General features: G+C 48.5%; 1 protein-coding gene across 1 annotated transcript in view; it reads left to right on the top strand.

Annotated features, from left to right (window-relative positions):
• The window catches only part of PLCB2 (phospholipase C beta 2), an 87,970-nt gene that overhangs the window by 23,362 nt on the left and 37,310 nt on the right, over positions 1–27,298 (top strand). The window contains exons 13-31 of the mRNA XM_082057473.1: positions 660–742; positions 1,121–1,205; positions 2,566–2,737; positions 3,509–3,606; positions 4,328–4,424; positions 5,327–5,411; positions 5,857–5,981; positions 7,002–7,156; positions 7,597–7,761; positions 8,842–8,941; positions 9,214–9,318; positions 9,646–9,731; positions 9,829–9,925; positions 11,255–11,308; positions 12,505–12,715; positions 12,870–13,038; positions 14,229–14,305; positions 16,152–16,247; positions 17,211–17,268. Of these exons, the coding sequence (XP_081913599.1) occupies positions 660–742; positions 1,121–1,205; positions 2,566–2,737; positions 3,509–3,606; positions 4,328–4,424; positions 5,327–5,411; positions 5,857–5,981; positions 7,002–7,156; positions 7,597–7,761; positions 8,842–8,941; positions 9,214–9,318; positions 9,646–9,731; positions 9,829–9,925; positions 11,255–11,308; positions 12,505–12,715; positions 12,870–13,038; positions 14,229–14,305; positions 16,152–16,247; positions 17,211–17,268 (2,118 nt within the window). The remainder of the gene's footprint in view (positions 1–659; positions 743–1,120; positions 1,206–2,565; positions 2,738–3,508; positions 3,607–4,327; positions 4,425–5,326; positions 5,412–5,856; positions 5,982–7,001; positions 7,157–7,596; positions 7,762–8,841; positions 8,942–9,213; positions 9,319–9,645; positions 9,732–9,828; positions 9,926–11,254; positions 11,309–12,504; positions 12,716–12,869; positions 13,039–14,228; positions 14,306–16,151; positions 16,248–17,210; positions 17,269–27,298) is intronic.

Genomic DNA, 27,298 nt, shown 5'->3' with positions numbered 1-27,298 from the left:
ACCATGTCAGTTAGCAGCACCAGAAAAGAAAATAGGGGAAAGTTTGTGGCAGTTTAACAGGGGCTTGGGAAAAACATGATTATTTTCTCTTACATTAGTAATGCTGAGAACGTTTCCATGGTATTTGCATTTGAAATGTCAGCACTGCTGGCTACTGAACATTTTGGTTTTCTCTGTTGCTAGACAGAAGGATTTTGTAAGCAGGTGAAATGACAGAAAACTGGACAGGTTCCCAGGCAGGTAGAAATAGGGGTCAAGCAGTTTGACCTGGTGCTGCACACACCTTTCTCTACCAATTAAAAGTGCTCATGGCAGTGGCTTTCCTCTGTGGCAAATGCTTTCACATTCGTTCATGTATACACTGAACTATGTAAGAATTACAGAATCACATAGAACCTCATATTCTTACCTCTTTGGCATCATTTTTAATGTAAGCTATTGAATTTAATTGCATGTTTTATCCCCTGGAGCTGGAAATCCAGGCAGGTATGAAAAAGATCAGGCAGTTATTCCCTTCTGACTGGGCGGAGGCTAGTTCCTTGAGAGAGAAGCTCCCGACAGTGACCAGTTTGGGGTGGGTTCCGTGGGAGGTCAGCCACATGGCTCTGTTATTAATTAATGAGCGCTGACCTTTTCTCTGTCCGTTGCCGCTCCTTTAGGATGCCATTGAGGCCATTGCAGAAAGTGCCTTTAAAACATCTCTCTACCCTGTCATCCTGTCCTTTGAGAACCACGTGGACTCGTGAGTATCTACTGACTGGGAGAATCGTGTTCTCTGTTGTCCAGAGCAGAAAGGGCCACTGGGTTTTCAGTGAGTGCTGGAGCTGAAACAAAACACCGGTTGAGATTTCTGAAGCAATGGGAGGTGGGTCAGAGCTGAAGTGTGAGCAACAGGCTGCAGAGTGAGAGTGACCACAGGTGTGCAGCCTTTTAGCTCAGGATAGGAGATTATGAACAGATGGGAATAAGTCCGAGATGGGACTTCAAGATCTGCACAGCTGTCTGAGCAACGGCAGGAGGTAGATAGAGTACGGGAATCTTGAGATGGTTGCACTTGCCGAGCTCTGGATTTGGGCATGTGTTTTCCTGTTCACTCCTACTTGATCTCTTTGTTCCTTAGGCCCAAGCAGCAGGCGAAGATGGCCGAGTACTGCCGAACCATTTTTGGAGATATGCTGCTGACAGAGCCGCTGGAAAAATTCCCGGTAAGCGGAAGTTGGGGAAGGAGGCTCGTGGAGAGGTCTTGGTGGAAAAACAGTCACTCTGGTGCTAGGAGATGGCACAGCAGTTACAAGGACAGTGACAAAGAAGACTGTTCATAGTGGTGAGCAACATAGCAAATGGATGGATTACCTCTCAGTCACAGAGGTTCTCCTAAGCCCTTGCCTGACTCTGCTCATATTTAATGCTCTGTGACTTGGGTGACTTTGGAAGCTGAGCTCTGGGTGACAAAGGCATACCAGTTGTACCAAGGTGGGCCAGTGTATTTTTGTACACAGTACCGTTTCAGATCTCTCTGCCAGCTCTTGATTTGGAAAGAAACAGGAACAAGAGCTTAGCAGTGCTTCAGGCTCTTCCTAGCAATGCTTCTCCATTCCTGCTACCAGGCTGGGGATAGTCCCTTCCAGGCAGAGAGGGGCAGGTCGGTGTCGTGCATCGCGTGGTGCTCAGAGAGCTCGGTAAAGCTCCCCATCCGCTTCACCCTCGTCAGCAGCTTCCTTGTGCAAGCCTGTGTTTTTGTGGACACAGTGACAGCTTTGGTGATCCGCAGGCACACTGCTGCTCCCGCCGCCTTCTGAGCAGATGCTGATTGACAACTAACAGGAAGTGTCTGTGTTCCACAAAGCGTGAGGCAGTTCCTTGGGATCAGTGGTGGAGCGGGGAGCTGAGACACCCAGCCCAAGTATCTGTTTTCAAGCACCAAGATCACAAGAAGAGCTAAAAGGAAGCAGGGAGCAAATCAGCAGTTGCCCACTGTCCAGACCCTTGTCCTTGTCCAGGCAACAGGGAGAAACAGGAGGGGGTGTGTTATGAATAGGCCTGTTGCTGTCTGTACAGGGAGCGTAGGTCGAGAAGCACGGGCTGAGTCACACATCCTTGTCTTGAGCCACCTACTCTGGGATCTTTTTTTTTTCAAATCTGCTGCAGGCAAAGTGTTTAAATGTGGCCTGAGTGCTGATCTGGGACTGAGGCTCTGGGATAATGAGGGAGTAGGTGGAATGTGAAAGCCAGGGGTGTGTGGATGGCTTCAGGACATGGAGATGTTTTTTTAGCTGTGCTGCAGGATGGGTGGCTGGGAACAGCATGACCTGTGCAGGCAGCAGAACATGGGAGGGCTGAGAGGTGCGAAATGCTGGTCTGAAACTGAAGGTGAAGTCTTAGAAAAAATGGCATGGATATAGTGGGATATGCTGGCAGATGGAGAAATTCAAGTAGACAGTGGGTGAGAGCTGTGTCCATGTACCAGCAAATGGCCAGAGGAACGGTACTGGCAGGAACAGGAGAGATGAGTATTTGAATTCTGTCTTTGCGATGAAAATTCAGTATGAAGTTTATTTGTTGCAGCTGAAGCCAGGAGTTCCTCTGCCAAGTCCTAAGGATCTCTTAGGGAAGATCTTGATTAAGAACAAAAAGAAGCAGTCTGTATCTGGGAAGAGGCAGAACTCTTTGAAGAAAGGGAGGAATGTGGAACCAGAAATCGTCGAGCAGCCAAGCCTTCTGGATGCTGAAGATACTGGTATGTCTGAAGGGAAATGGGACCAGTACAGCTAGATGAGCGAGTCTGGCCCACTGGAGACCTTCCAAATCACCCAATACCAGCTGGAGGCGAGCCGGTACTGGTCATTAACTCAGCTCCAGAAGCAGTATAAGCTTGGAAGAGAAACTAAGTCTTCAGAATATTTTCAAACACTTCATTCCAGCCAAAAAAGCCCATCAGCAGCTCTTTGCCTGCTCTGAGGTGTACGGCAGCATGAGCTGGTAATTCATTGATACATTGATTCATTGCTTTGATGCAAGGGTGGGGAATTTTTACTGCTTGTAGCTCTCTGATAACCACAAATGTACGATGGCCTTGTTCTTCGCCATGAGGTTCTTGGAGGTTTGTAGAACCTTCAGCCCCTCCCTCCTCCAGTCTCAAGGCTGTCAGCTCTTGGGCTCAGGGAAGAACAGGGAATTTTCAGCCCCTATCATGGTAGGAGCACATGAAGGCAGATGAAGACAAGGCGAGTGCCTCTACAGAGCACCTGGAAATGGACATTTATTCCCACAGAAATGTGTGAGCTTTGGGAAATCAGCACCGTGATTGGCACTCTTGGGGTGTGATGGGAGCCTGTGGCCTCTTGAGTGTGCTAGTTCAAATTTGGATTTGACTAATAAAATGGTATGATTCTGCCACTTAGTGCTCCTGCATGACTTGATGGTGAGGTTTGGCAGAGCTCTTCCTTGCTGACAATAGGCAAGGGCTTGTCTCGGTGTGCAGCTGATATGTGCCCCTGTGTGTGCTTAGTCTGGGCAGGTGATGTGGCTGAAGAGGAACCAGAGGAAGAGGATGAACTTGTGGGAAACCTGGATGAAGAGGAGCTTAAAAAGATGCAGTCAGATGAGGTGCTGTCACTGTTGTTTCTGTTCCTTTTCTGGTTTTTGATTTGTTTTTTTCTGACCTCCCGTTTCCTCTGGGGCCTCACCATATTGAATAGAGATGAACCCAAAATGCCAAGGGGAATGAGCGTGCTGTGACCAGTCGGGGACTTTCCTTCCCCCATGCAACAAGACTTTTGCAGGAGAAACTGAATAAGAGAAATTATGTGGCAAGCTTAGAGAATATGGCAGAAGGGTTATTACTGCTGACTCTGCCTTTGATATTCTGCATGATAACTCTGTGCCTTCAGGGGGTTTGGAGAGGCTTAGCCTCAGTCTGATAAAAGTTGTTGCTGAAACATGAAGTACTGCTGCTGAATTGGGAAGGAGATCAGCATTCCCTTGAATAAATCAATCCATTTCCATCTCCTCAGTGTCACTCAGAGAGGAGGGAAAACAATGTCCTGGGTGTGTCCCAGACTCTGTGCTTTCAGAGGTTAAGGAGGTCCTGGGCTTCTTACACACTGATGCCTCTCCGCGTGCCTCAGTTTTTGCCAAGCTACCTAGAAACTGTGCCTCTGGCTGCGCTGCCCACAGTGTAACCGTAGGAGCAGCAAGTCCAAGAAACTGGTGTGCTCTGGTCAGGGCAGCCACCAGAGCTTTGCTGTAGTGAAGCCGAGCTGTGTTTTGTTCCGTATCTAGGAAAAGACTCTTCATTTATCTTGTTTGGGTTTTGTTTTCTGCTCAGGGCACTGCTGGTTTGGAAGTGACAGCGTACGAGGAAATGTCCAGCCTGGTTAATTACATACAGCCCATCAAATTTGACTCCTTCGAAGTCTCTGCCCGTAAGTCAAACTCAGTCCTTTCAGAATCCCAAGTATTTCCATTTGACCAGGAGTACGGTGCTTTCAGATGCGACTGTTCTCCATTTTCTGTTGCGTTCTCTCTCTCCCACAATATATGTGTGATCTCAAACACTTCCCTTCTGCCTTCCTCCCTGTGGTAAGGAATTGGTCAGGAGAAGAGAGGGATAAGTCAGATACTGCTCCCATTTGTACAAGTGAGGATGGAAAGAAACAGCTCAGAGGCCAGTGACATCTCTGTGAGCTTGATTTGCTGCTTTGCAGGGCAGGGTTGAGCCCAGCTGTTCTTAGTGTATGTGACTGGCCTTCCTCTTCCATGGTGATTGAACAGAGAAACACCCGAAGCACTGAAAATGCATGTGATTTCTTTATACACAACAGGTTCCTCTAAACAGTTCCCTCGTTTGGGTCTGACTTTGAGTGAGCTGGTTTGACTGATGAAAGAAAGAAAAGAAAAATCAAGGGGGAGTGAAGAACAGGAAACTCAACAAAATAAAAAAAATGTGCAAGATCTTTGAATATTTGGATTCACTTGGAACTAAAACTCTAGGCAGGAGTTATTCTCTCAAAGTCACTGAAATCCAGAAAGAGATGGGCCAACTTATTGCCATTTAAACTTTGCCAGCCAGTCCTGCCTGTTCTCCATGCAGTTCCTGTCTTGTAGTGCACAACCATTGTCTCTCAGGTAAACATAAATCACCTTTTATGGAGTATTGTTCTTCATCCCTTTTCAAGACACCAGAGAAAGGTAAATTGTCTTGATAGAAAATGGTAGCTGGGAGAAAGTGGTAAACAGGCCCAGTGCTTCGTGGGTCCTTCAGTCCTCACACAAAAGAGGGGCTGGTCATGCCTTTCTTTTAAATGCTTTTTTATCTTTCTTGTAGAGAAGAACCGGAGTTACGTCATCTCTTCCTTCACGGAGCTGAAGGCTTATGATCTACTAACCAAGTTCCCTGTGCAATTTGTAGAGTATCCTTTGGGCAAACCTTGTCTGATGTAGTTGGTTGTATGGAGTTTGGGAGCTAGCCTGGAGCCTGGCTGAGGCAGAGGTGTACAGAATCACAGAGCCATAGCCACCCAGCTCCTGGTTTCAGGACCTGGTAAACATTCCACCAGAGATGTATAGTGTGGAGGTGGGCCATGGGATCTTCTGGGGCGGCTTGGGGGCTGTTGACAGAGATTCTTGACAGGGTGCATCCTGCTGTAGTGAATGCAGGGCTGCCAGATGCTTGTCCTTCAGTGGAAAGGGGATGGGGAAGAAGCCTGTTGTTGCAAGGGCCTCGCTTACTTCTTGTCAGGAAGGCTCTGAGCATTTGATAGCAGAGCTTAAACAATTTTCATAATCTGAATATGTGAGCTAGCCCCAGGGTACACAAAGAATGCTCCAGACTTGTTTCCAATAGAGCAACTGCAGATACAACAAGCGACAGATGAGCCGGATTTACCCCAAAGGCACCCGGATGGACTCCTCTAATTACATGCCCCAGATGTTCTGGAACGTCGGCTGTCAGATGGTGGCACTCAACTTCCAGACCATGGGTGAGCGTCACATTGTCCTCCAGCTTGCGAGCGGGTGAGGCTGTGTGCTTGTGTTCGCTGTCTCTTCCGTCACTGCTGGCTCCCTGACCGTGATTATTCTGTGTGCCTTCTCCCAGAGCGCTGCTCTGCTTTGACTCCATCTCCCGCAGACCAAAAGCACTTCTCTAGGCCCTGCACAGACCTCGCATGCAGTGTCCAGGGTTCCGCTCTGACACACTTGTGCTTACACACATACACAGACTTGCTGTCATCCCTGCACCGTGAGGTCAGAGTAGATAATGTGCACGGATGCATCAGAAGCTCCTGCTCCCCCTGAGTTGTGTCCTGTTTTGCAAGGCAGCAGGCAGGGCTCCATCTGGTTCCGGGACTGGCCTGTCATTGCTCTTATTTTCCAGTATTTCGATGTGAACAGGGAAGAAGGGCCTTCGTGCTCCATAACCAGCATGAGAAGTAGAGAAAAGCCTCCAGAAAATGTTATTCTTTACCCCTTTTCCTTCCTCAGAGGGGTGTCTTACGTATAGAGAGTGTAGGAGACTAGCTGTAGGGTCAGTAGGAGAGGGGAAAAAAGAAGCAACTTTAAAAGGGAGTGAGAGACGAGGGTTATGAAGAGGATGTCAGACAGGTGCAGAAACCACAAGACAGTGTTCTCAAGAAAAGTGGCAGGGGAGAAGGTGGACTCAGAGGAGGCCCAAAAAGAAAGGGAGAAGGGGTGGAAGGATTCAGACAACTATTTACTTCACACCTCAAAATAGCGGGTACTTCTTAAAGGAGGTTTTAATTTAGTTCTACCCAAGACTTATGGCGCAATCATAAGTAAACCACTTACCTTTCTTACAACAGCTGCTGTAATATTTTTCCCTGTAGGGTGCTGAGAGGCTTAATTAGTTTTTGGAATGGTTGTGCGAGCCTTTGGCTGGCAGGTGCTGTAAAAGAACAGCATCTTTCAGCTCACCCGCAGCACGCGAGCCACCCAGTGAGGTCCCACAGCAACCTGTCTCTTTGTGTTCCTCTGTATCGCAGACGTCCCCATGCAGCAGAACATGGCTCTCTTTGAGTTCAATGGCCAGTGTGGCTACCTGCTCAAGCATGAATTCATGCGCCGTCCAGACAAGCAGTTTGACCCCTTCTCTGTGGACCGCATTGATGTGGTGGTGGCGAGTACCCTGTCTGTCACGGCAAGTACCAGCGCGGTGCCGGTCCTCCCCTCACAGCCCGTGCCTGGCGCCGCGGCTAGAACTGGCATCTATGCTCCTGCTATTCATTACCCAGTAGGGTTCTTAGCGGCAAACGAACCCGGAGAGTCCTGGGGGAGAGTGTTACCATGGCAACTCCCAGGCTTTTCGCTATTTTAAATTAATCATAATCGCATGAAAATGGAAAATTAGCATCTGCCACACGGAAGAAGCCAAGGCTGTGGTGATGGGGAGGGAGGAGGTTGGAGGAAGTGCTGAGGCAAGAAACCTGGGTGAAGGTAAAAAAAAAGCCTATTGTGGATTGGAAGCTGCAGCAGAAAAGATGTTTGGGGTGGGAGAACGACTTTGGGGTGAAGGCCTGGGGGGGTTCTTCTGTTTCATTCTTTTCAGCAGTTGCTAATTATGTTTCTGCTTGTTTGTAGATTCTCTCTGGTCAGTTCCTCTCAGACCGCAGTGTGAAGACATACGTGGAAGTAGAGCTGTTTGGGTTGCCAAGGGACACAAAACGCAAATACAGAACCAAACTGACCTCCACTGCCAATTCCATTAACCCTGTATGGAAGGAGGAGGCTTTTGTTTTTGAAAAGGTAGTAACATTTGGTAGTAATTCAAACAGGGGAACCTTAAAGATCCTGTTGGCCACAAGCACTGCCTCTTGAGAGGTCAGGACAACAAAGGGACTCCCTTCTGGAGATCTCAGTCATGGCTGTAGACACACCAGGCACCTCAGATAATATCCAAACAACATCCAAAACAACTCTCCATCACTATTTCCCTGAACAGACAAGAGATAGCTGGGAACATTTCTGGAAACAACAGGGATCAAAAGTCTCCCATTTGTGATGTACTTCAGACTGAATTGACTAATCAGCTTTGAAAACTTCAAGCATCAGGAAGCAGAAAGGAACTGAATGTCTGTGGTTAAACTCTCAATGAGAAGCAGGCAAACTGGAGAAGTAATGGGACTGGTGGGAGGTTTTCAGTTGTGCTGGAAGAGGGAAAACTGCCCTGTTTGTCCACAAGAATTCAGCGGTCACTAATCCAGCTGCAGGGTACGGGGAAGTTAAGTCAGTGATAGTGATGTTCGGCCTTTCTGCAGTGAGTTACAAAATACGTGTTACACAATTCATCTCTGTCAAGCACACTGTGGAGCAGCAGATATTTTCAGCGTACTTGGGATGTGGTAGATAAATATTATCCTCATTTAAGAAGACATTTTTCAGGCTTCAGTCCTGGCAGAATAATTTTTAATTCATTTCATGGCAGAAGAAAATGGGGGAGGAGGGAGACAAGAGCCCTTGAGGCCAAGTTACCATGCGTGCTAAATTATCCTTCCAGGTTCATTCCCCACCCTGGTGAATTGCTTCACAGAAGTTGTGGTTTGGAGGGTTTGTTGCCCCATTTTTTCTTTAGGTAAACTGCCCTCCTATGATCCTGTGCAGTCTCTCCTCTGAGAAGCCCGTTTTGTGGCGTTTCTGTGAATTTAGTTATGTCTGTCATAAGCTGTGGCCTTAAATGACAAGATGCAAAAATAGGCAGTGGCTTCCATGGAGAGATGGCTTTGTTCTGGTGGAAGGAGGAGAGAGTAAAGCTCTCCTTAGTGATGCCAATATGCTGTGAGGAGTTAGAGGTGAGGACATGGGTGCCTTACTCTGTTTTTTCCTTAGATCATGATGCCCGAGTTGGCGTCTCTCAAAATTGCAGCTTGGGAGGAAGGAGGGAAGTTCATTGGTCATCGCGTCATTCCCGTGATCGCACTGCACTCAGGTAAATGTGGAAATTCCTTTGGCTTTTGTGCCCTTGAGACCTGTCCATTGAAAGCTGTAAAGAAGATAAGAACATCTGCATATTTTGCAGCTTAATCTCCTTTCCTGTAGGCAGTGGAGCCTTCAAATTCATCCTGTTATAGCCTTGGCTTAATTCCATAATACATTTACCATGCTCTTCCGTAAAGAGAGACTTTGTTTTAGTGTTGGGGCACACACACAAGGAGGGACAGAGATTCTCTCAGCTTACCCTCTTCTGCTCTCTGTTTCCAGGCTACCACCACGTTTGTCTCCGCAGTGAAAGCAACATGCCGCTCACCATGCCTTCCCTGTTCGTGTACCTGGAGATAAAGGACTACGTTCCTGATGCCTGGGCAGGTAGTACACGTTAGGATGCTCGTGGTGGGAGCTCTGGCTTTGTCCAGGAGCTTTGCAGGTTAGGAAAGTCTTAACCTGGCTTGGGCTTTTGGGAGCAGTATGTTCTTTTCAGCTTCATAGAGGGGCCCCACTTCAGAGTGGGACTGGGGTGGAGACAGTCCCCTTGCTTTGTGCTGTCAGGGAGAAGCTTGTTACAAGTGCAAAATACAAAATATCCCTTCTCCACAATTTCATGTCCTAAGCCAGAAAGGAAACCAGGAGGCGAGGAAAATCAGAGTACAACGAGTTATTTGATAATCTGAGCAAAGACCTTCTCTTTGTTTCCAGATCTGACTATTGCTCTCTCCAACCCCATTAAGTTCTTCAGTCTGCAAGACAAGAGATCAGTTAAGCTAAAAGACGGCTCGGTGGAGGTAAGCTTTCCCAAGTTCTGGCATTGTTTCTAAAACATGCTGTGTGGATTCAGCCTGAAATAATAGAATTTTGATTTATTTCTGATCCTTTTTTTAGAGGCCTGGCACACAGAGGAACTTCCCACCTGCTGAGACGAATGGGATGCCAGACTCCACTGGAAAATTCAGCACTCCTCTTTCAAATGGGCCTGCAGGTAAAGCTGCGGGCTGAGACAGTGCTGGGGGTGATGATCCTTGGTAATTGGGTCAGAACCTCTCAGGCCAAGTCACCAACTTAAATTCTTGTGCTTGTCATTAATGGCAAAAGTTGTAGCTATGCCCTGATTCCTGGGCTGGCGTAAGTGTGAGGTGCATAGTGCTTGTACTCCACAACAGAAGAGTAGTCTCAGATGTCTCCTAGAACCCCAGGAAACAACCTGAAGATCCAGCTGGTCTGAACGTGGTCTGTCCCCTCCAAGGCAGGGTGGGGGTGTTGGGGTAGCCCTGCCATTTGCTGGCTGCCCTGCCGTTCGCTGGCTGCCCTGCCGTTCGCTGGCTGCCCTGCCGTTCGCTGGCTGCCCTGCCGTTCGCTGGCTGCCCTGCCGTTCGCTGGCTGCCCTGCCGTTCGCTGGCTGCCCTGCCGTTCGCTGGCTGCCCTGCCGTTTGCTGGCTGCCCTGCCGTTTGCTGGCTGCCCTGCTGTTCGCTGGCTGCCCTGCTGTTCGCTGGCTGCCCTGCCGTTTGCTGGCTGCCCTGCTGTTCGCTGGGGACTCAGGCAGGGGAACCTCAGCTCTCCAGGGTCATCACAGGGTTCCCTGGGAGATATCTGAGTTAAGAGGGAACCACTGTCCAGGGAAGAAGTGGCCTGTGGCCGAGATGTAACCTCTCATCTTAAGTGTGAAACTGGAGATTGGGTATTGATTTCGAGCAAAGACATGAAAATTCTGGATGTTTGTGAGATAAAGGTTTTAAGATCTGGCTTGGTTTTATCCTATATCTCACTGCCCTGCATCTCTTTGTTGTTCTTTTCAAGGGTCTCTTTCTGCAAATTACTGTTGATTTATGACATTTTAAATATGTTTAGATCCCCCTGAAAACTCTGGATCTCTTGAAACTGCACTTGCACCTGTCTCCAGTTGTATAATACCTAGAAGCTTTAAAAGATTAGTGGTTTTATTCATCACCTGAGATGAACACCAGACTCTTCATAAGATGCATTACAAGTTCAGAGTGAACAGATGCCACATCTGGCATTCTGCAAGAGCGGGAGTGAAGCACGGTGCTGTGTTTTGACTGCTAGGTTATTTGGAGACCCATTGACGTAACAAGGGCAAAACCTGCTTAACTCTGGCCAGTCAGATGAGTTGAAAAAAAAGTTGTAGATTTGCTCTAATAGAAATCAAAGCACTTAAGCATCTCAGCATCTTAATTAACTCCTTTGTATTCACACCAACATCCTTCATGATCTTGATGAGCTCTCCACTGTCTGGTTTTGATCTGAAGATCCAGGATAGAACATAAACAGGAACATCTTTTGTGGTTTCAGGAGCAGCAGCTTTCACCAAGGATGAAACTGTGACAGAAATGACACAGATTGCAGGTAACTGCTCGTGCTGTTCACGTGGGCTGAGGCCCTGCCAGTCATCCTGCATTATTCCCTGTCTGCCCTGTTCCTGACTGGGATAGAGATGAAGCCTGGTTTGCAAATTAAAAAAGACCTGGCCCAACCGTGCATGTTGGAGCCTGCACTAAAGACAAACCCCAAGAATCTCTGGGCTCGGGGACCTGGTTTTCCTGCCTGTGGCACCATTTGCCCATTTTGACCACTGCCATGGTATGTGGCTGGGACAGAGCTCACAGCAGGTCTCAGGGAGAAAAGAGGCTTGAAGTTTCCATGGTGTACGCCTTGCACAAGCTGGGCCGCTGTCATCTGCACCGGTGGGTCAGAGGAGCTTCGGACTGCACCAGCTTTGGCTCTCTGAGGCCACTGGCTGTGGTTACTTTCAAGATGTACACTGGAAAGAGGCATCACAAACTGTGAAGGTGTAAGGGGCTCTGGTTTGAGAGTCTGGACTTGTTGACTGAGAGATTTGCATTTATTAATATCTGTGAGGCTCAATTTTCTCAATCCGAGCCTTTGGGAAGGGGCTGGCCCTGCACAGCATTGTGTTGCAGACACACCCACAAGTTCTGTTCGTTTTTACACATTCCAAGCCAAAAGAAAATAGTTACTTCCCCTGAGAAGAGAACTCCCTGTGTCCTTTTTGCCACAGATAACACCTGACTGACTTGCTACTGCCAGATAGCAAGTTCTCCAACAGTTCACAGGCATCCTTCCCCCCTCATTTTCATCTGCCTCAAAACCCCTTTCATTTATTCCACACAACTGAAGAAATGCCAGGCATTAAAACTGGAAGGGCTGAAAGCACTTGTCATTATAACTTAGTTTTGCAAAAAAACCCAGTAATGAAATAACAGAGCTTTTTTCCCTTATAGTTAGAGCTGCCAACCAGCTTAACAATTGTGCTGTACTTAGAATTGTGGAAAAGAGTGCAAGGCACGAGCCAGACAGACTGGCCCGTCACCACCACTGTGTTCCTCTGCCAAAATACCAAAAGGCAGCAGTTCTTCTGGCCATCACCATGCCACATCCCTCCAGATGGTGAACTGAGCTGCACATAATGCTGAAAAGAGGGAGGAAAAGTGCAGAAAAAACCTGTCTGACCACAAAAAGCATCACAGCAGTTGGGAAATGCTGGGTGAGAGAAAACGACCTCTCTTTATTTTGCATTTTAGAGCCTGAGACAGCCAGCCTCGCGGAACTGCAGCAGATGAAGCTCTTTCTGAAGCTGCTGAAGAAGCAGGAGAAGGAACTGAGGGAGCTGGAGCGGAAAGGAAGTAAACGGAGGGAGGAGCTGCTGCAGAAATACTCTGTACTCTTTTCGGAGCCCGTCTGCTATGGAGGCAAGAAGAGGATGATGCCCACTAGGAAAACCCAGAAGAAGAGGTAAGTGCAGCACAGGGTCTGCCTGTGAGTCACTTCCCCAAACCAAAGCTGCTCCGAAGGAAGCACAAGTGGTGCAGGCAGCCACATCGCCCTGGGTTAGGGGGCCAGGAAGGTCAGGATGGTATCAGCATCAGCTGCTCTATCTGCTCTGCAGGAGTGTGACAACAGGTGACATTGGTACATGTGCAAATCGTGTAGACATGGCAGAAAGCATCGATAGCCGAGTTTGGGAACTGAGAGAGAGGCTGGAGATGGACCTCATCCAGCTGGGGGAGGAGCACCATGATGGGATTCGAAGGAAGAAAGAGCAGCACGCCACAGAGGTAAGGACCACAAATGTCAGCAGAGGATGTGGCCTAGGAGAGTCCCTGCAAGGACAGCCCCAAAAAACAAGTTCTTCACTAAAACGTTAGCTTGGAAATGCGGCCCCAGGATGGAAAACAGCCCTCAGAGCAATTGTCAGGTCCATGCAAGATAATTGAGAATGTAGACAGTGATGCTTATTTGTTAGAAGCTATAAAAGTCCAGCAGAAATATTTTTATAGGTCTGTAATTTGACACATGGGAAAAGAATAGCCCTGCTGACCCCCTGGGTGTTTGCCATTGCCATGTCTGTGCCAACACGTGAGAGCCTGTGAGGGACAGGGCCCCTGGGACCAGCCAGTAGCACCCACAGCAGGGCTGGAGCTCATTCCTCTTGACACTGGGCAAGTGTTTTGCTGTTTGACTTAGTACAAGTCAAAGCAAGTGTCCACACAGCATGTTGCCAGTGAGTCCCACCCGTGCCTCAGTGTTTCCCACACCTCAGACTCCCCACCCTGAGCAAACGCCAGCAGTAGACACAGTGATGCCTGGAGACACAGCGCGGTCCACAAGGTGGTGGTGACAATACAGTATATACCGTCTGTTGCAGTGAAAGCAGGGTGGTTCCAGGGCTTGGAGATCTTTTCCTGTCATTATTTTCCAAAGGAGTTTGCATCATGTGTCTTAAGTCTTAGTTTCGCTGGTGCATTTTGCCTTGACAGGCACCTTGCAAACTGTCTACAAGACTGGCTGCTCTGACCTGTACCAACCCTGAGGGGAAAATAACCTGCTGCTTGAGAACTGGCTTTGCCCGGAAATCATGCTTATCACCAGGGAGAGAAGCCAAAGGAATAAAACATCCTTGTCTCACAACTCCGTCAAAGACTGAGAATTAGTGAGTGAGGCTACAAAAAGGAGGCCAAAACCCGAGTTCTCACTGTGCAGCACATAGCCCATATCCATAAAGATAACCCAGAGGTGTGTGATGTGGCTGTGGAGCCATGGGGGAGTCAGTCCACCTGCACGGTGCAACCTATGCCCGTCCGAACTTGGCGCTGTAGTGCAGGGTTTGCACAAAACCTCAGGGATTAGCTGGCCCTGGCATTCAGCACAGGGAGGGGTGAGGCTGAATCTGGCGGTAATTAGATATGGGTGGCATGCTGTGTCTCATCTTGGTTTGGTTTTGTTCTTGTTTTCATGCCCTGAACAGCAAGTTACCAAGATAACAGAGCTGGCCAGAGAGAAGCAGACAGCTGAGCTGAAGGCGCTGAAGGAGTCGTCGGAAAGGTAAGCTCAGCGTTTGAATAACAAAGTCAAAATGCCTAGCTCTCATCTGGGGTAGCATCTTCTGCTAGACGTCAAAGCACAGGACTACAGAGAGCAAGTGAACACAGGGGAAGGGAAGCGTTTCTTTTACTTTGGTGAGAAATTGAGGCACAGGGATGTGACCCAGGGTCTTAAACAGGGGCAGCGGTGGGATCTCTAGAGCAGTGTTCCTGCCACGCGGCACCACCTCGGGCACTGGCGTTCAGGCTGCTGTGAGGAGCCCTGACTGATTCAGAAAGATCAGAAATAAGGCTGCTGGTCACTGGGTGTCATCTCCATCTGCTGTAGTCAGTACATCACATTATGCCCTCCAGGGACTGATTGGCTTGGTCTTGTAAGTGAATTGAGCATCTTGGCTCCAGTAGTTAAATAAACTGGCAGAATCAATTCACCCGTTGCCAGCCAGGCATTTATCCATTTGTTCTTGCAGTAACATTGTCCTGAAGCTGAAATCCTCGCTCATTCCTCCTTCCTGTTAAATCCTTTCTCAGCCTTTAGTTGCTAAGTCAGGCAAAACTTCCTCTTTCCATGTCCTCCATCAAGAGAGATTTTCTGTTCCTCTCAGCTGTTCAGCATACTTAGACAAGACTAAGAAAAACACGTTGAGTAGCTTGGTAACGGTTTGCGAACAACACGTTGTCGTTTAGTACAGTCACATCTCCAGCTGCCCGTGAGGAGCTCCAGAACAATTTAAAGATCTTGAGCAAGGGGCAATAAAATGGCAGGTAAATTCAGTATGGATAAATACGCAGCGGCCAAAGTGGCAAATAGAGTTTTTTGGAATTGTATGGAAAAAAGGAGGTTCCAAGTCAGCATTATGCCATCAGATCTGTCTCTGCAGTGCGGTCGCTTTGTCAGTGTGCCATCTTGAACAGAACGCTTTGAAAGAGCAAGACGGGGGTGGCAAGGACAGGCAGCAGGGAGGAGTCATTTCTGCAGGAAAAGAAAGTAAATAGGACTCAGCTCGGAGAACAGATGACTGAGGGGGATGTGACAGAAGCACGTAAAATCATGAATGGGATGGAGAAGAACGGGAAAGTGATTACTCATTGTTTCTCATAAGAGAAGAAAGGTGGGGCAGCCAGTGCAGTTCTCAGGACGCTTGTGTCACACAGGGTATAAACTGGGTTCTCCTCTCAGGGCAGGAGCTATGAAGGCCAAAAGTGGAGCTAAACTCCAGGGGACAGAGGTGGGACTGGTGGTGCGTCAGCAGCTTCTCCTGCCCTGACACCCCCTGTGTGTCTGGGCGCGCTCTCCGGGCTGCAGTTTGTGGTTTTGGTGGCCTCAGTCAGGGGCACAGATCTGAGCTTTTTCTGGGTTTTGTTCTGTCCGTCTTTCCTACTGCTTGATGACATGCCTTTTAAGTGTTTATGGGTTTTGCTTTTAAGTCACATCCCATAGTTTGTGTGCTTGCTTCAGGCTTTCTTGTTAGCTCTGCAATATGAACATGTAGTTCCTTCTTTTCTTTTCCTTTTTTTTTTTTCCTTTTTTTTTCTTTTTCTAATTTAGCAGTGTAAGTACTTTCAGCAAATGTCCTGCTCCAGCAGAACCCAGTGCAGGTGTACAGTGCAACCTGATTACATAACATGTATTGTCTACTGTCCCTTTGTTATGACTCCCCCCCCCCAAAAAAAAAAAAAGTTACGGGACTGAACTATTGTTAAGACTCAGGGCGTTCTGCTGACAGTCACTCCAGCACGGCTTTTCTGGGCAGCACAGCACTCCAGAGAGCAAATGCGAGGGGCTGCCTCGGTCTCGGGGCTTTGTAGCCAGGCCTGTCTCTCACAGTGCTTGTTTCTCTCCACAGCAATATTAAAGACATCAAGAAGAGGCTGGAGGCAAAGCGAGTGGAGCGGATCCAAACCATGCTGAGGAACACGAGTGACAAGGCCGCTCAGGAGAGGTACTGGGGTCGATGGTCCTGGGCTTGGTCATTGGCAGCTGTCCCACCCTGTCCTGCTCCAGGACAGGGACGGTGCTATGTCACTGTCACCATCAGGGAGACCTTTTGAGCAGCCAGACAGGTGTGCACGGGCTGCCCACATCTCCCGAGCTGCAGCGATAGTGTCATTCCTGCCATCGCTGCTGACAGTGGCTTCCAGCGCTTTCTCCAGCAGCTTTGTATTTTTGTGTGAGGCACTTGGTTTCACTTACCAGCCTCTGACTGGCCCGAGAGGAGCAGAGCCTTAGAAATGCTGCAGGAGCTCCCAGGAAAATGCAGGGGGAGGCCATGACAGGTGGAGAAATTGTACGTTGAGGACAAACCTCCCAGGTGCACGTCTCTTTGGCTCTGGAAGGTGACACGGAAGGTTCTTGCTGACGTGACGATGCACCTTCCAGTCACTTCAGTTGAAGCCCAGGCGTGCTTCCAAATCTGCTTTGGTGGGTATGTACCTCCCCCTAGAATCAACAGCAGGTCTTCCCAGCCTCATCTCAGAGGTGTGTTCACTCAGGTAACGGCTGCAGCTTTCCCAGTTGTTCTAAATCTGATACTCGGGTACTGAGCTGTGCATTCACCTACTGCAGCATGTGAATCGGGGTAACAGCTTCACATGTTGGTGGTACAGAACAGGGGACACTCCCTCCTTTGCTCCCCACTCATAGCAAGGTTCTTTTGCGGTCTGTTAAGCTGAAAAAGTAGAACTTTGCATGTAATTCTTTGGCCTGTGTCTCAGTCAAATTTGAATGGTGGTTTATTTGCCTTTCCTAAAATTACAGCAACCTCTCAGTGTGGGAGGAGGCAGTGAGAATATAACACACCTGGCTGGCTGTTGTGCTGTACAGCACTTCATTGCTATTGTTCCACAGGTTTTATGTAAAGATAACAGAAGTATTACAGGTTTTTATACATTTCCTTTATTTAAAGGTTGAAGAAAGAGATAAATAACTCTCACATTCAGGAGGTGGTGCAAACAATCAAACGGGTAAGTTCTCCTGCGACAGGCTGCCCCAGCAGCGCTGGGCGCCGCAGCGTGAGGGTGTTGCGTTCCCATCAGCACCTCGCACAGAGCCAGTTCTCCCAGGCATGGAAATCCATTAAAGTGCTGCCACACCAAGGGCTCCAGCTGTGTCATTCAGCCAGTCCCAGGGTCTCTGCTTGTGTCTCTCTGTGTGTGCGTGTGTCTGTCTGTCCATCTCTGTGACTGTGTGTGCAGGTGTGCACCCATGTGCATATGTCTGTGCATCTGTACATGTGTGGCCTTGTGTGTATCTGTGCTTGTGTGTCTGTCTGTGTGTCTCTGTGCAGGCCTGTCTGTGTGTGCACGTGTCTCTGTATGTGTCTATATGTGAGCATCTGTGCTTGTGTGGGTCTGTGCCTGTGTGAGCGTGTGTGTGTCTATGTGTGCACATCTCTGTGTGTCAGGGTGTGCGTGTCTGTGCAGTCTGTGTGTGTGTCTGCATGTACCTGCTCAGCTGTGTGTGCGCATGTGGCTGTGTGTATGTCTCTTTGTGTGCATCTGTTTGCATGCACGTCTGTGTGTGTGCATGTGTCTGTGTGTGTGTCCGTGTGTGTGTCCATGTCTGTGTGTGTGCCGTTGTGTACATCTGTCCCTGTATGCATGTGTCTGTGTGTTTCCGTGTGTGCGCACGTGTGTGTGTGTGCATGTCTGTGCGTGTCTCTGTATGAGAGTGTGTGTCTGTGCGTGCATGTCTGTGTCTGCGTGTGTACATCCGTCTGTGTGTCTGCATGTACGTGTGTGTGTCTGTGCACGTGCCTGCGTGCATATCCATGTGTGTGTCTGTATGTCTGTCTGTGCATACATCAGCATGTCTGTGTTCATGTGCGCCTGTGTCTGCATCTGTGTGTGTGTGTGTGTGTCTGTGTGTGAAAGTTTCTGCGTGTGTCTGTCTGTGTGTGTCCGTATGTCTGTCTTCATGTGTGTGCCTGCATGCATGTGTCTGTCTGTGTGTCTCTGTGTGCGGCTCTGGGTGTGTGTCTGTTCATGTGTGTCTGTGTCTGTTTCTGTGTGTGCATGTCTGTCTGTATGCGTGTGTCTGGGTGAGTGTGTGTCCATCTGTGTGTCTGTGCACGTTTGTCCATGTGTGTGTGCATCTGTCTGTATCTGTGTACATGTCTGTGTACGTGTGTGTGTGTGTGCCCTTCTGCCTGTGTGTGTCCGTATGTCTGTGTGTGTGTGTGCACGTCTATATGGCTGTGCATGTCTGTGTGTATTTGTGTATCCACTTGTCTGTGCGTGTGTGCCTGTGTGTGCGTGTCCGTGTGTCTGTCTGTGTGTGTCCACACATGTATCTGTGTGTGTGTCTCTGTGTGCGCGCATCTGTCCGTCTGTGCAGGACTCTGTGTGTCTGTGTATCCATGTGTCTATGTGCATATGTCTGTGTGTGTGGGCTTGTGTGTGTGTCCATATGTCTGTCTGTGTCTGTCCATCTATCTGCGTGTCCATTTTTCTGTCTGTCTCTGTGTGTGTGTGTTTGTGTGTCCATATGTCTGTCTGTTTATGCATGTGTGTCTGTCTGAGTGCTTCTGCCTGTGTGTCCACACGTCTGTCTGTCCATATCTTGTCTATGTGTCATTTGTCTGCATGTGTGTCCATATGTCTCTGCGTCCGTTTGTCTTTGTATCCATTTGTCTGTGTGTCCATCCATATCATTCATATGTCTTTGTGTCTTTGTGTCCGTTTATCTGTGTCTATTTGTCTGTGTGTCCGTTTGTCTTTGTGTCCATTTGTCTGTGTGTCCATTTGTCTGTCTATATCCATTTGTCTGTCTATGTCCATTTGTCTTTGTGTCCATATTGCTGTCCGTGTGTCCATTTGTCTGTCTGTTTGTATGTCTGTCCTGTGTCCATTTGTCTGTCCGTGTGTTCGTATGTCTGTCCTGTGTTCATTTGTGTGTCCATTTGTCTGTCTGTGGGTCTGTGTGTCTGACTGTCCATTTGTGCATGTGTCCGTTTGTCTGTCTTTGTGTCCGTTTGTCTGTCTTTGTAACCATTTGTCTGTCTGTCAGTATGTCTGTCCTGTGTCCATTTGTGTGTCCGTTTGTTTGTGTGTCCATTTGTCTGTCTCTATGTCTGTCTGTCCGTATGTCTGTCTGTGTGTCCGTTTGTCTATCTGTCCGTCCGTTTATCTGTGTGTCGGTTTGTGTGTCCGTAAGTCTGTCCTTATGTCTGTTTCTCTGTCCTTGTGTCCATTTGTCTGTCTCTGTGTCTGTCTGTCCGTGTGTCCGTTTGTCTGTGTGTCCACTTGTGCATGTGTCCGTTTATCTGTCTGTCCGTATGTCTATCCTATGTCCATTTGAGTGTCCGTTTGTCTGTCCATGTGTCTGTTTATCTGTCTGTCTGTCCATTTGTGCATGTGTCAGTACGTATGTCTGTCCGTTTGTCTGTCTGTCCATCCGTTTATCTGTCTTTGTGTCCGCTTGTCTGTCTGTCCATATGTCTGTCTGTGTGTCCGTTTGTGTGTCTCTTTGTTTGTCTTTGTGTCCGCTTGTCTGTCTGTCCGTATGTCTGTGAGTCCATTTGTGTGTCTGTTTGTCTGTCTTTGTGTCCGCTTGTCTGTCTGTCCCTATGTCTGTCTCTGTGTCCATTTGTGTGTCTGTTTGTCTGTCTGTGTGTCCGTTTGTCTGTCCATGTGTCTGTCTGTGTGTCCGTGTGTCTGTCTGTCCATCTGTTTCTCAGTGTGTCGGTTTGTGTGTCCATTTGTCTGTCTTTGTGTCCCATTTGTCTCTGTGTCCGTTTGTCTGTCTGCATGCCCATTTTTTGCATGTGTCAGTATGTCTGTCTTTGTGTCCATTTGTCTTTCTGTCCACTTGTCTGTCTTTGTGTCCGTTTGTCTGTCCTTGTATCTCTCTGTCTGTCCGTATGTCTGTCCTGTGTCCATTTGTGTGTCCGTTTATCTGTCTTTGTGTCCATTTGTCTGTCTGTACATATGTCTGTCCCATGTCCATTTGTGTGTCCGTTTGTCTGTCCATGTGTCCGTTTCTCTGTCTGTCTGTATGTCTGTCTGTGGGTCCGTTTGTCTCTCTGTCCGTTTGTCTGTATGTCTGTCCGTGTATTTGTTTGTCTGTCCGTATGTCTGTCTGTCCGTATGTCTGTCTGTGTGTCCGTTTGTCTGTCCGTGTATCCGTATGTCTGTGTTGGTTTGTGTGTCCATTTGTCCGTGTGTCTGTCCTTGTGTCCGTTTGTCTGTCCTTGTGTCCGTATGTCTGTCCGTGTGTCCATATGTCTGTCCTTGTGTCAGTTTGTCTATCCTTGTGTCCGTATGTCTGTCTGTCCTTGTGTCCGTATGTCTGTCCTGTGTCCGTATATCTGTCCGTGTGTCTGTTTGTCTCTCCTGTGTCTGTCTGTCCTGTGTCCGTGTGTCTGTCCTTCTGTCCGTTTGTCTGTCTGTGTGTCCGTTTGTCTGTCTTGGTGCCCATTTGTGCACATGTCAGTATGTCTTGTCTGTCTGTCCATTTTGTCTGTGTGTCTGTCTGTATGTCCATTTGGCTGTCTGTCTGTTTGTCTGTCCATGTGTCCGTATGTCTGTCCGTGTGTCCGTTTGTCTGTCCGTGTGTCTGTCTGTCCGTGTGTCCATGTGTCCGTATGTCTGTGTGTTGGTTTGTGTGTCCATTTATCCATGTGTCTGTCCTTGTGTCCATATGACTGTCCTTATGTCCGTTTGCTGTCCTGTATCCATTTGTCTGTCCGTGTGTCTGTCTGTCTGTCCTTGTGTCCGTATGTCTGTACTGTGTCCGTTTTTGTGTCTGTTTCGTCCGTGTCTCTGTCCTTGTGTCCGTATATCTGTGCATGTGTCTGGTTGTCTGCCCGTGTGCCTCTTTGTCTCTCCTGTGTCTGTCTGTCCTCTGTCCATTTGTCTTTCCTTGTGGCTGTTTGTCTGTCCATGTGTCTATTTGCCTGTCTGTCCGTATGTCTGTCTGTGTGTCCGTTTGTCTGTCTGTCCCTTTTGTCTGTGTGTCCGTTTGTCTTTGTGTTCGTATGTCTGTCCTGTGTCCGTATATGTGTCCGTGTGTCTGTTTGTCTCTCCAGTGTCTGTCTGTCCTGTGTCCATTTGTCTTTCCTTGTGTCCATTATTCTGTCCATGTGTCTATTTGTCTGTCTGTCTGTATGTCTGTCTGAGTGTCAGTTTGTCTATCTGTCCATTTTGTCTGTCCGTATGTCCGTTTGCCTGTCCTCGTGTCCGTTTGTCTGTCCGTGTGTCCGTTTCTCTGTCTTTGTGTCCGTATGTCTGTCCTCATGCCCGTTTGTCTGTCTGTGTGTCCATTTCTCTGTCCTTATGTCCGTATGTCTCTCCTCGTGTCCGTTTGTCTGTCTGTGTGTCTGTCTGTCCTCGTGTCCGTTTGTCTGTCCTCGTGTCCGTTTGACTGTCTGTGTGTCAGTTTGTCTGTCCTTGTGTCCGTTTGTCTGTCCTCGTGTCCGTTTCTCTGTCTTTGTGTCCGTTTGTCTGTCTGTGTGTCTGTCTGTCTGTCCTCGTGTCCGTTTGTCTGTCCTTCTGTCCGTTTGTCTGTCCTTGTGTCCGTATGTCTGTCCTCGTGTCCGTTTGTCTGTCCGTGTGTCCGTTTGTCTGTCTTTGTGTCCGTATGTCTGTCCTCGTGTCCGTATGTCTGTCTGTTTGTCTGTCTGTCCTCGTGTCCATTTGTCTGTCTGTGTCTGTCTGTCTGTCCTTGTGTCTGTATATCTGTCCTCATGTCTGTTTGTCTGTCCTTGTGTCCAAATGTCTGTCTTCGCGTCCGTTTGTCTGTCCGCGTGTCTCTTTGTCTGTCTTTGTGTCCGTATGTCTGTCCTCGTGTCCGTATGTCTGTCCTCGTGTCCGTATGTCTGTCTTCGTGTCCGTTTGTCTGTCTGTGTGTCTGTGTGTCTGTCCTCGTGTCCGTTTGTCTGTCCTCGTGTCCGTTTGTCTGTCTGTGTGTCCGTTTGTCTGTCTATCCATTTTGTCTGTGTGTCTGTCTGACCGTGTGTCCGTCCGTATGTCTATCCTTGTGTCCGTGTGTCTGTCCTTGTGTCCGTTTGTCTGTCCGTGTGTCTGTCTGTCCTTGTGTCCGTATGTCTGTCCTCGTGTCCGTTTGTCTGTCCTCGTGACCGTTTGTCTGTCCTTGTGTCCGTATGTGTATCTGTCTGTCCGTATGTCTGTCTACATGTCAGTTTGTCTGTCTGTCCATTTTGTCTGTCCGTATGTCCGTTTGTCTGTCCTTGTGTCTGTATGTGTATCTGTCTGTCCGTATGTCTGTCTCCGTGTCAGTTTGTCTGTCTGTCCATTTTGTCTGTCCGTATGTCCGTTTGTCTGTCCTCTGTCCGTTTGTCTGTCTGTGTGTCTGTCTGTCCTTGTGTCCGTATGTCTGTCCTCATGTCTGTTTGTCTGTCCTTGTATCCGTATGTCTGTCCACGTGTCTGTTTGTCTGTCTTCGTGTCCGTATGTCTGTCCTCGTGTCCGTTTGTCTCTCTGTGCGTCCGTTTGTCTGTCCTTGTGTCCGTATGTCTGTCCTTGTGTCCGTTTGTCTGTCCTTGTGTCCGTTTGTCTGTCCTTGTGTCCGTATATCTGTCCTCGTGTCCGTATGTCTGTCCTCGTGTCCGTTTGTCTGTCTTCTGTCCATTTGTCTTTCCTTGTATCCGTTTGTCTGTCCTTGTGTCCGTATGTCTGTCCTCGTGTCCGTTTGTCTGTGTGTCTGTCTGTCCTCGTGTCCGTTTGTCTGTCCGTGTGTCCGTTTGTCTGTCTGTCCGTATGTCTGTCCTCGTCTCTTTTTGTCTGTCTGTGTGTCCGTTTGTCTGTCTTTGTCCGTGTGTCTGTCCTCGTGTCCGTTTGTCTGTCTGTGTGTTTGTCTGTCCCTGTGTCCGTATGTCTGTCCTCATGTCTGTTTGTCTGTCCTTGTGTCCGTATGTCTGTCCCCGTGTGCGTTTGTCTCTCTGTGTGTCTGTCTGTCCTCGTGTCCATTTGTTTGTCTTCGTGTCCGTTTGTCTGTCTGTTTGTCCGTTTGTCTGTCCTTGTGTCCGTATGTCTGTCCTCGTGTCAGTTTGTCTCTCCATGTGTCTGTATTTCTGTCCTCGTGTCCGTATGTCTGTACTCTGTCCATTTGTCTTTCCTTGTGTCCGTTTGTCTATCCATGTGTCTATTTGCCTATCTGTCTGTATGTCTGTCTGTATGTCCATTTGTCTGTCTATCCATTTTGTCTGTGTGTCTGTCTGTCCTTGTGTCCGTGTGTCTGTCATTATGTCCGTTTGTCTGTGTGTCTGTCTGTCCTCGTGTCTGTATGTCTGTCTGTGTGTCTGTTTGTCTGTCCTTGTGTCTGTATGTCTGTCCTCGTGTCCGTTTGTCTGTCTGTCTGACCTCGTGTCCGTTTGTCTGTCCTCGTGTCCGTTTGTCTGTGTGTCCGTTTGTCTGTCCTCGTGTCCGTTTGTCTGTCCTTGTGTCCGTTTGTCCATCCTCGTGTACGTTTGTCTGTCTGTGTGTCTCTCTGTCCTCATGTCCGTTTGTCTGTCCGTGTGTCCGTTTGTCTGTCTTTGTGTCAATTTGTCTGGCCATGTGTCCGTATGTCTGTCCTCATGTCCGTTTGTCTGTCTGTCTGTCCTCGTGTCCGTTTATCTGTGTGTCTGTCTGTCCTTGTGTCTGTATATCTGTCCTCATGTCTGTTTGTCTGTCCTTGTGTCCCTATGTCTGTCTTCACGTCCGTTTGTCTGTCCTCGTGTCCGTTTGTCTGTCTGTGTGTCTGTCTGTCCTCATGTCCGTTTCTCTGTCCTCGTGTCCGTTTTCCTGTCCGTGTGTCCGTTTGTCTGTCCTTGTGTCCGTATGTCTGTCCTTGTGTCCGTTTGTCTGTGTGTCTGTCTGTCCTCGTGTCCGTTTGTCTGTCCTCGTGTCCGTTTGTCTGTCTGTGTGTCCGTTTGTCTGAGTATCCATTTTGTCTGTGTGTCTGTCTGTCCGTGTGTCCGTCCGTTTGTCTGTCCTTGTGTCCGTGTGTCTGTCCTTCTGTCCGTTTGTCTGTCTGTGTGTCTGTCTGTCCTTGTGTCCGTATGTCTGTACTTATGTCTGATTGTCTGTCCTTGCGTCCGTATGTCTGTCCTCGTGTCCGTATGTCTGTCTCCGTGTCCGTTTTTCTGTCCATTTTGTCTGTCCGTATGTCCGTTTGTCTGTCCTCTGTCCGTTTGTCTGTCTGTGTGTCTGTCTGTCCTTGTGTCCGTATGTCTGTACTCATGTCTGATTGTCTGTCCTTGTGTCCGTATGTCTGTCCTCGTGTCTGTTTGTCTGTCTTCGTGTCCGTTTGTCTGTACTCGTGTCCGTTTGTCTGTCTGTGTGTTCCTCTGTCCTTGTGTCCGTATGTCTGTTCTCCTGTCTGTTTGTCTGTCCGTGTGTCTGTTTGTCTGTCTTTATGTCCGTATGTCTGTCCTCGTGTCCGTATGTCTGTCCTCATATCTGTTTGTCTGTCCTTGTGTCCCTATGTCTGTCCTCGTGTCCGTTTGTCTGTCCTCGTGTCCGTTTGTCTGTCTTTGTGTCCGTATGTCTGTCCTCGTGTCCGTATGTCTGTCCTCGTGTCAGTTTGTCTGTCCATGTGTCCGTATGTCTGTCCTCGTGACCGTTTGTCTGTCTGTGTGTCTGTCTGTCCTCGTGTCCGTTTGTCTGTGTGTGTGTGTCTGTCTGTCCTTGTGTCTGTATATCTGTCCTCATGTCTGTTTGTCTGTCCTTGTGTCCCTATGTCTGTCTTCACGTCCGTTTGTCTGTCCTCGTGTCCGTATGTCTGTCTGTGTGTGAGTTTGTCTGTCCTCGTGTCCCTTTGTCTGTCCTCGTGTCCGTTTTTCTGTCCGTGTGTCCGTTTTTCTGTCCGTGTGTCCGTTTGTCTGTGCTTGTGTCCGTATGTCTGTCCTTGTGTCCGTTTGTGTGTCCTTGTGTCCATATGTCTGTCCTCGTGTCCGTTTGTCTGAGTCAGTTTGTCTGTCTTTGTGTCCTTATTTCTGTCCTCATGTCAGTTTGTCTGTCCATGTGTCCGTATGTCTGTCCTCGTGTCCGTTTGTCTATCTCTGTGTCTGTCTGTCCTCATGTCTGTATGTCTGTCTGTGTGTCTGTTTGTCTGTCCTTGTGTCCGTATGTCTGTCCTCGTGTCCGTTTGTCTGTCCATGTGTCCGTTTCTCTTTGTGTCCGTGTATCTGTCCTCGTCTCCATTTGTCTGTGTGTCCGTTTGTCTGTCCTTGTGTCTGTATGTCTGTCCTCGTGTCCGTATGTCTGTACTCTGTCCATTTGTCTTTCCTTGTGTCCGTTTGTCTGTCCATGTGTCTATTTGCCTATCTGTCCGTATGTCTGTCTGTGTGTCCATTTGTCTGTCTATCCATTTTGTCTGTGTGTCTGTCTGTCCTTGTGTCCGTGTGTCTGTCCTTGTGTCCGTGTCTGTCCTTGTGTCCGTTTGTCTGTCTGTGTGTCTGTCTGTCCTTGTTTCCGTTTGTCTGTCCTTGTGTCCGTATGTCTGTCCTCGTGTCAGTTTGTCTGTCCATGTGTCTGTATGTCTGTCCTCGTGTCCGTTTGTCTCTCCATGTGTCTGTATGTCTGTCCTCGTGTCCGTATGTCTGTACTCTGTCCATTTGTCTTTCCTTGTGTCCGTTTGTCTGTCCATGTGTCTATTTGCCTATCGTCCGTATGTCTGTCTGTGTGTCCATTTGTCTGTCTATCCATTTTGTCTGTGTGTCTGTCTGTCCTTGTTTCCGTTTGTCTGTCCTTGTGTCCGTATGTCTGTCCTCGTGTCCGTTTGTCTGTGTGTCTGTCTGTCTGTCCTCGTGTCCATTTGTGTGTCCTTGTGTCCGTATGTTTGTCCTCGTGTCCGTTTGTCTGAGTCAGTTTGTCTGTCCTTGTGTCCTTATGTCTCTGCTCGTGTCCGTTTGTCTGTGTGTCTGTCCGTCTGTCTGTGTGTCCGTTTGTCTGTCCTTGTGTCCGTATGTCTGTCCTCGTGTCCGTTTGTCTATCTCTGTGTCTGTCTATCCTCATGTCTGTATGTCTGTCTGTGTGTCTGTTTGTCTGTCCTTGTGTCCGTATGTCTGTCCTCGTGTCCGTTTGTCTGTCCGTGTGTCCGTTTCTCTGTCCGTGTGTCCGTTTCTCTTTGTGTCTGTATATCTGTCCTCGTGTCCATTAGTCTGTGTGTCCGTTTGTCTGTCCTTGTGTCAGTATGTCTGTCCTCGTGTCCGTATGTCTGTACTCTGTCCATTTGTCTTTCCTTGTGTCCGTTTGTCTATCCATGTGTCTATTTGCCTATCTGTCCGTATGTCTGTCTGTGTGTCCATTTGTCTGTCTATCCATTTTGTCTGTGTGTCTGTCTGTCCTTGTGTCCGTGTGTCTGTCCTTGTGTCCGTTTGTCTGTCTGTGTGTCTGTCTGTCCTTGTTTCCGTTTGTCTGTCCTCGTGTCCGTTTGTCTGTCTGTCCTCGTGTCCGTTTGTCTGTCTTCGCGTCCGTTTGTCTGTGTGTCTGTCTGTCTGTCCTCGTGGCCGTTTGTCCTTGTGTCCGTCTGTCTGTCCTCGTGTCCGTTTGTCTGTCCGTGTGCCCGTTTCTCTGTCTTCGTGTCCGTATGTCTGTCCTCGTGTCCGTTTGTCTGTCCTCGTATCCGTTTGTCTGTCCATGTGTCTGTATGTCTGTCCTCGTGTCCGTTTGTCGGACCTCGTATCTGTATGTCTGTCCTCGTGTCCGTTTGTCTGTCCGTGTGTCCGTTTGTCTGTCTGTGTGTCTGTCTGTCTGTCCTTGTGTCCGTCCTCATGTCTGTTTGTCTGTCCGTCTGTCCATTTGTCTCTCCATGTGTCTGTATGTCTGTCCTCGTGTCCGTATGTCTGTACTCTGTCCATTTGTCTTTCCTTGTGTCCGTTTGTCTGTCCATGTGTCTATTTGCCTATCTGTCCTTATGTCTGTCTGTGCGTCCATTTGTCTGTCTATCCATTTTGTCTGTGTGTCTGTCTGTCCTTGTGTCCGTTTGTCTGTCTGTCCTTGTTTCCGTTTCTCTGTCCTTGTGTCCGTATGTCTGTCCTCGTGTCCGTTT

This window comes from Streptopelia decaocto, assembly GCF_964273445.1.
Source record: "Streptopelia decaocto genome assembly, chromosome: 7".
Lineage (NCBI taxonomy): Eukaryota > Metazoa > Chordata > Aves > Columbiformes > Columbidae > Streptopelia > Streptopelia decaocto.
This window is presented reverse-complemented; position numbering and strand designations above follow the sequence as displayed.